This window comes from Nematolebias whitei, chromosome 12 (assembly GCF_014905685.2).
Source record: "Nematolebias whitei isolate Nwh7 chromosome 12, NemWhi1, whole genome shotgun sequence".
Classification (NCBI taxonomy): Eukaryota; Metazoa; Chordata; class Actinopteri; order Cyprinodontiformes; family Rivulidae; genus Nematolebias; species Nematolebias whitei.
This window is the reverse complement of record NC_056509.1, coordinates 39,151,413-39,159,125: the sequence shown is the minus strand read 5'-3', so window position 1 is coordinate 39,159,125 and position 7,713 is coordinate 39,151,413. Positions and strand designations below refer to the sequence as shown.

General features: G+C 41.2%; 1 protein-coding gene across 1 annotated transcript; it reads left to right on the top strand.

Moving 5' to 3' along the window:
* Nucleotides 1-467: 467 nt before the first annotated feature.
* tmem151ba (transmembrane protein 151Ba) lies at nt 468-5,867 on the top strand. Its single transcript, XM_037685564.1, has 2 exons — nt 468-642; nt 4,388-5,867. Exons 1-2 carry the CDS (start codon nt 553-555, stop codon nt 5,828-5,830), a joined length of 1,533 nt encoding a protein of 510 aa, XP_037541492.1. The 5' UTR covers nt 468-552; the 3' UTR covers nt 5,831-5,867.
* The last annotated feature ends 1,846 nt before the right edge of the window (nt 5,868-7,713 follow it).

The following is a 7,713-nucleotide window of genomic DNA, read 5'->3' as shown; positions in this document are numbered from 1 at the left end:
AGTATCAATGAAATATTCATCCAAAACTCCTCAACGTGGCAAATGTATTGTGGTTGCAGAGCAACCTGCAGAGGTTAATGAGCCTTGTGTAATGGCAGTCCACTGGGTGCCAGCCTTGGGCCTGTGTGGCTGCAGCACATCATGTATTTAATGGGTTGCAGAGGGAGGTTCCGCTGGACTTGTGTGTCTTACAGCTCACACGTGCAGCTGTGTGTCTCTTTGTCCTGATTCACACTGTCTTGGCTGTGGTGTCAGCAGGAGCACGAGCTGACTGAAGGGCAGAGCGTCTCCTGCCGCACGTCGCCTTTATCGGATCACTGCACAAGCCTTCGGTCGGTGCGCAAAGATCTGATTCTCTTTCAGCAAACAAGCCCGCCTGGAGGAGGAAAGAGGCTCAGAGGATGCGTCTTTTCAGCCTCGAGTCCCTGCAGGACTGGACTGTGTTTAGATGACGCGCAGTGGGGGGGTCTCCGTGTTTATGTTTCGCCCTGTTTTGGAAAACACCCACCCCAAAGGGAGATCCATGCGCCGTTTCTTTGTGTCACTCTCATCATGTCCCCAGCATCATCGGCTGCAACGGCCAGCGAGAGCAGCGCCGTCACCTCAGCCCCCGAAGAGGAGGCGGACAGTCCCAGGGAGGAGGTAAGGACCAGATCTCCCCACACAAACAAAATGGGAGGCGAGTTGAGCCCCTTTTAACTGAGGTGGTGCAGAGCTTTGTGCCCTCAAAATCTGGTTTTTGTTACTGAATGTTTGAAATGGCTTTAAAAGACAACTCCAGTATGGTGAATGGATCTGCTCCAGTCTGTCTGGTGTGCAAAATGGGGTTCAGGGACCCATTAAGGGTCATGGAAAGGGTCCAGCTGCACGACTCAAATTGCAAAAATAGAAAACAAAGAAGCAAGAGCAAAATCTGTGTGGGTTTCTTACAGGCTCAGACAGTGATTTTTTTAATGAGGGCATAAAACAACAATATTGAACTCTGCCACTTTGCAGGAAATACACATTTGGATATAAATAAAGTTCCAGTGTCTCTTACAGGCACTCAACTCAAACACACGTTCTGGACAAGTTACACATCCATTATACAAGAGGCTTTTTATGTTGGTCTTATTCTGTCAAAAGTATCTGTGAGTGTCAGGGGGCATTTATTTAAAGGCATAGACATGACTTTTTTACAATTTACAGATCTAAATTAGTTAGGACTTTTATATCAGCAATACAATGACAGATTTACCTCACACTATTTTAAAATGTTGCTTTTGTCATTAGTTTGTACTAAATAAATCAATAATAATTAGTGTAGAGGCAGTCTGAAAACCCAGCAGTGCACATTTCGATCAAATTGCAAATGCGAATGTTCCACTGTGACTCCTCAAATCTGTTGGTTTTCCTCGACATCTGCTTTACTATTTTGGCAAAGAAGTGTATCGTCTTGGTCTAATGCATCAGAAATGTGTGAACTATAAAAGTGCTCATGATGAGTCCCTCCCTTTCTTCTCCACAGACCTACAGCTTTTCTGAGGCAGGGAATATTTAATTGGTGCTCAGACAAACATTTAGTGGAATAATTTCACTTCTGCATGCAGATGTATTTGCACACACCGGAACAAACCACAGCTGACGTGTAGGATAGTTGAAGAATATCTTCTTATTCAAAAATGTCTGCTGTTATTCTTGCTGCTTGAACAGCCTGCATGTAACGTGAGCCACAAAGTGTGTCATGTTGTATTGATTAAAGTTGTCGAGCAAGCACAGTGTGCAGGTGAGCACCAGTAAATCCTCCTCCTGCAGTCGGTTTGTCTCAGTGGGAAGATTCAGTTTATATTTCTCCTCTCGTGGGATGTAGACTTTGGTTGGCAAGAGACTTGAAGACCAAGGTGTCGAGATAATTGTGGAGAAAGCATTTATTATTTATGTTTGTTTGTCACCCAGAGAGCACAGAGTCAGCATGTTGGATTCAATACAATGCCATGGTGCTGTCTGACTAAAAAAGACGATGTAAATGCTCCACTGTGAGGTTTTATGTAAAGTCTTCTGCCCTGTCTCTGTGCTTCTACAGTGCGACTAGCTCTTGAGTTGTTGTTGTTATTGCACCCACTGGGGCCTGCAGTGCCCCGAGGAGATGAACAATGGCATCAGCTTTATGCAGCCAGCGTCAAATGAATGTTGTTTTCCTTTATCCCTGACTCTACCTCGGCTGAGCTAACCCTTTCTTTACACAGTAAAGTTTAATGATAAATATGAAATGATAATTACGGTGGCTGTGAGGTGTAAATGAAAAACATTTAAAAAAACAGAATTACATTTGAAAAAACAGAACTACATTTCAAAAAACACAACAAAAACACAACAACATTTGAAAAAACAGAATTACATTTGAAAAAACAGAACTACATTTAAAAAAACACAACAAAAACACAACAACATTTGAAAAAAACAGAATTACATTTAAAAAAACAGAATTACGTTTGAAAAAACAGAATTACATTAAGCCAAAGTGGAAGTGGCCAAAGTGGAAGTGGCCAAAGTGGAAGTGGCCAAAATCACATTTGAAAAAACGGAATTACATTAAGCCAAAGCAGAAGTGGCCAAAGCAGTGGCCGGAATCACATTGGGGGGTGGGGGGGGTGGAGTTACATTAAAAAAAAAACGGAATTACATTTGAAATAACGGAATTAGATTAAACCAAAGTTTAAACCAAACAAAACCCATTAAGCCAAAGCGGCAGTGGCCAAAGTGGAAGTGGCCGGAATCACATAAAAAAAAAAAAAACATAATTACATTTGAAAAAACAGAATTACATTTGAAAAACAAAATTATATTTGAAAAAAAAAAAGTAATAAATAAACGTAATAAATAAATAATTTAATAAAATAAATAAACAAGCAAACAAAAAAAAAAACACTAAAAACGAACCCTACCATTTCTGGTTTGGATTAATGTAATTCCATTTAATCAAATGTAATTCCGTTTTTTTCAAATGTAAATCCGTTTTTTCAAATGTGATTCCATTTTTTTTTTTTTTTCAAATGTGATTCTGGCCACTTCCACTTTGGCCACTTTCGCTTTGGCCTAATGTAATTTTGTTTAAATTTTTTTTTTTAATTTTTTTTATGAAATTCTTTTTTTTTTCAAATGTAATTCCATTTTTTCAAATGTGAATCTGGTCACTTCCACTTTAGCCACTTTCGCTTTGGCCACTTCCGCTTTGGCTTAATGTAATTCCGTTTTTTTCTAATGTAACTGTTTTTTCAAATGTTGTGCTTTCATTGTTTTGGTTGCGTTCTTTGAAATGTAATTTTTTTTTCTTCAAATGTTCATTTACACCTCACGGCCACTGTAGCATATAGTCTAAACATGAGAATAACTTCAAAATAAACAGAATAATCTAATGCATGTTACAAATTAGGACTTCTTTCAAGGATTTAAATATAGTTTAGTGGAACTTTCAGTTCCCACAAATAGCCTAAATAAACTTACAAACTTTGACAATATGCTGCTGCTATCTGGCAGCCATTTTTTTAGTTCCTGCTGAAATGTATTTGTTGTATTTTCTTCTTTTTGTGCCATTTTACATATTTCTCTACAATCTGCATTTTATCCTGATGCATGCTCAATGATCCAAGTAGAAAAATCTAACAAAGTCAAGTCAGGTCCTCTGGACGGATTCTTCTTCTTAGAACATTTAGTATTAAATCTAAGAGACGTCATCAGTCAAAATTTCAACAACAAGAATCCATCCAGAGGACATGACTTTATTTTGCTAGAATCTGCATTTAAGTTAACCATTTTCCTTGAACTTCCTCATTGGTCATATCTAGATGGAAAGATGGAGACAGGTTGAGTTGCACTTGCTTGGCTTGACGCTTGAAGCTTCTAAAATGGGAGATTTCTACTTTCATCACACCCACTGCATCCAAGAGGAATTAAAGAAAAGCATCTCTAGACTTTTAAAACATAAAACCCAATAAAAATGTGATGCCTCACCCTTAAAGTTGAATAAATTAAAAAAGGTGAAAAAGAAATGAGGGTGCACTGTTTACAACAGTAATAAAACAGCAGTTCACATCTTATATAGTTGCTTTATATGTTACCATTCGTCTCGTCTTTCTGCAGTTTGAAATATTCCAGTGATTATAAAAAGCACGGATCAAGACATGAGCAACTTGCCTTAGACTCATGCATAAACTATACAAGAGCACTTATGGAACAGAAATTGTCTTAAATATTTTATTTGTACGAGCCACTGCTTTATAACTTTATATCTAGCAAGTACTTATCATATTATCACTTCTTGTTTAATATTGCACTCATGCAGATAGATGTCTGCTGTATTTTCTTTCCATCCTGCTGACTTCTTGTGTTTTTTCTCATTGTTTTGCAGCAGCATCCTCAGAAACAGTCTCTTGCTAAATCCTTGTGTCAGGAAACCCACTGGAAATGTCTGCTGCTGTCCATGTTGATGTACAGCTGCGTCGGGGTGATGACCTGGTGCCAGGTGACCAAGGTCACACGGCTCTCCTTCGACAGTGCTTACAAGGGAAAGTCTATGATGTACCATGACAGTCCCTGCTCCAATGGATACATCTACATCCCTCTGGCCTTCCTGGTCATGCTCTACGTGGTCTACCTGGTGGAGTGCTGGCACTGCTACGCCAGGAATGAGCTGCAGTACAAGGTAGATACGAACAGTGTAAGTGAGCGCATACAGCGAATGCAACAGGCTACGCCCTGCATCTGGTGGAAGGCCATCAGCTATCATTACGTCAGGAGGACGCGGCAGGTGACACGTTACCGTAACGGAGATGCCTACACTACTACGCAGGTCTACCACGAGAGGGTGAACACGCATGTGGCTGAGGCGGAGTTTGACTATGGGAACTGTGGTGTTAAGGACATCTCTAAGCAACTGCAAGGCTTGGAGGGATTTACTATTACTAGACTGAGGTTCACCAAGTGCTTTAGCTTTGCCAACGTGGAGTCAGAAAACTCCTACCTGACCCAGCGAGCCAGGTTCTTTACAGAAAATGAGGGCCTGGACGACTACATGGAGGCTCGTGAGGGGATGCATCTGAAAAATGTTGACTTTAAGGAGTACATGATTGCCTTTTCTGACCCCAACCGTGCTCCCTGGTATGCTTCCAACTCCATTTTCTGGGTGGCAGCTGCTTTCACCCTTTCCTGGCCTTTGCGAGTGCTGACAGAGTGCCGCACCGCCTGTGTGCATTACCACGTAGAGAAGCTGTTTGGCTTTGACTTTGTGCCAGTAACACCATCTGAGGAACGTCCATATTGCAGACACATCCCGCGAGTGAACACAATCGACAGCACAGAGCTAGAGTGGCACATCCGCTCCAACCAGCAGCTGGTGCCCAGCTACTCAGAGGCAGTCCTGATGGATCTGGCGCAGCTCTCTGGGAACGGGAACAGCTACTCCGTATGTGGGCGGTACGGCAGCTACAGGCAAAACTGCGAACGCTGCCATCGCACCATAAGCAGCTCCTCCATCTTCTCTCGCAGCGCCATGAGCATTTGCAACACGGCAAGTCCTCGCATCCCCTTCAGCGCCAGCCGCTTCTCTCTGGGCCGGCTGTACGGCTCCAGGCGGAGCTGCCTGTGGAGGAGCAGCGGGAGCCTGAACGAGCGGTCCTGTCCCAATGAGAGCACTCGTTGTCTGTCGGGCCAGCAGACCAGTGAGGAAAACCCACCAACCTATCAGGATGCTTTGTGCTTTCCGGTGCTCATCGTACATCGCAACGAAGGATGCCTCAATCACGACCACCGCTCACTGCACAGGAACGGCTCCTGTGTGGAAACTTCACTATGACCCACAGCAGTCACCCTCAAAGAGACAAACTAAAGCTGAGAAAACTTCTTACTTCTGGCATGAGCAGTTGCAGGATTGTTTTTCTCACACATAAAAATAAAGACAATCCATCTTTATAGTACAACAAACACAATTTGTTTAAACTTTAAAGATGCTGAAACATCCTGCTACCGAATGCCATAAAAGTGAATGAGTAACACTTCCATGCTAAAAATAGACTTTGACTCACTGGGAAACTAAGAAGCTGATAAGAACTGAAAGAGATGTGATAATAATGGCAGTGAGAAATACAGAACTGAGGAAATTTACAGAGACGCACACATCACACAAGCCATGTGACGTGTGTGAGTCACGAGGAAAAATGCAGTCTCCTTATCGAGACTAACAAGTTGCTCTGAAAAAAGTTCAAATAAAATGAAATGGTTCCAATTAAGTTTTTTCACATGGTGCCACAGATAAAAATCCAAAATCTGCATGTAAGAAAATATTCTGGTTGTGGCCACTTGAAGTGTTAAAACTCATGGAAATGTATTGTAAAGCAAAACACTTGGATTATCTTCTGGAGATAAAAGTGGAAAACAGCTTGCTTGCAGTGACATTATCCTCCCTTCCTTGCCAAATATAGCACGGGAGGAACATGAATAATTTAGTTCAGCAGAGCTAAAGGACACAAAAACTCAAAACAGAATCTTTAAAGACTCACTCAGATGGTTCAAACTGGATCCTCGCGGTAAAGACCAAGTATCAATTTATCTGGTTTATAATCTTTTAAATATTTTTAATTCCACTTTTTTGCAGTATTCTTGTTCGGCCTACCTCTTTATTTAAGTGCCTCGCATCAACTGTTACTGAGAAGCATCAGCTATCACAACCTAAATCATCTCAATTCAACAACTTCCTATTGAAGCAGGAGAATAGTAGCACATTGTTTGTAAAAAAACAACAAAACTGTTGTATTTTTTATTGTTATTATTCAAAGTACATTTGTTCTTTTGGATAAAGTCAAAAATGTTTTTCAGATGATTGTTCCTTAGGCCATAAATTGATTAGAAATTCATTTTTTGATAAAACATATTAAATGGGAAACTGTACTTTTGCTGCCACTGATGCATATCAGAACGACAGCCAGAGAGCTATAGGACAACAGAAACAGGCAGAGGCCTGGATTTACCCCTGACACTGTCAGATTCAATAAAATGACAGGAATTCTTTAAAAAGCTAAAAACTATGTCTTCTCCACCAAGTGCAGGAGTCTTAAGACAGTTTTTACTTTGCAGCTAGGCCAAGCACAGTAGACGCAATGATTAAAATCAGACCCACAACAACTGCAACAAGAATACGTAGCTTTGCAAAAGTAAAGTTGAGCTAATTTTTTTCAGCCCGCAGCTCAACCTGTTGCATAAAGCTACACTCATGACCCACTGTAAGTGCTTTTGGACACACTAGTCACAGTGGCTGCAGGGAACAGGAGATCACTGACGAACAGTTTGAGGAATAGTAGACTTGTCTAGTACAGACTGCATGCCTGAATTGCTTGAGTTTGGGAGGAAATTGCGCCATTAGCCCGTGGAAAATGCATGACAAATGTGATCTGTGCGAGAGGAGTGTATGAGACTTGCAGTCAACATGTCTTACATACCTAGAGTACAGACTGCACATATGAAGCAAGTGCTTACGCTAGTATGTGACCTCACATTCTGACATTGGGTGTTCATTAATTAGCAAAGCCAGTAATGCTTGTGCCATTCCTCAGCTTCCATCATCCATCTATATACGGTAGGTGCATACACTCGCAGGTATGGTAGTGGAATGACAGTAGACATTTCTTCTCTTTACAATGCTGCATGCTTAGGTCCTTTATACATATATATATACATATATAT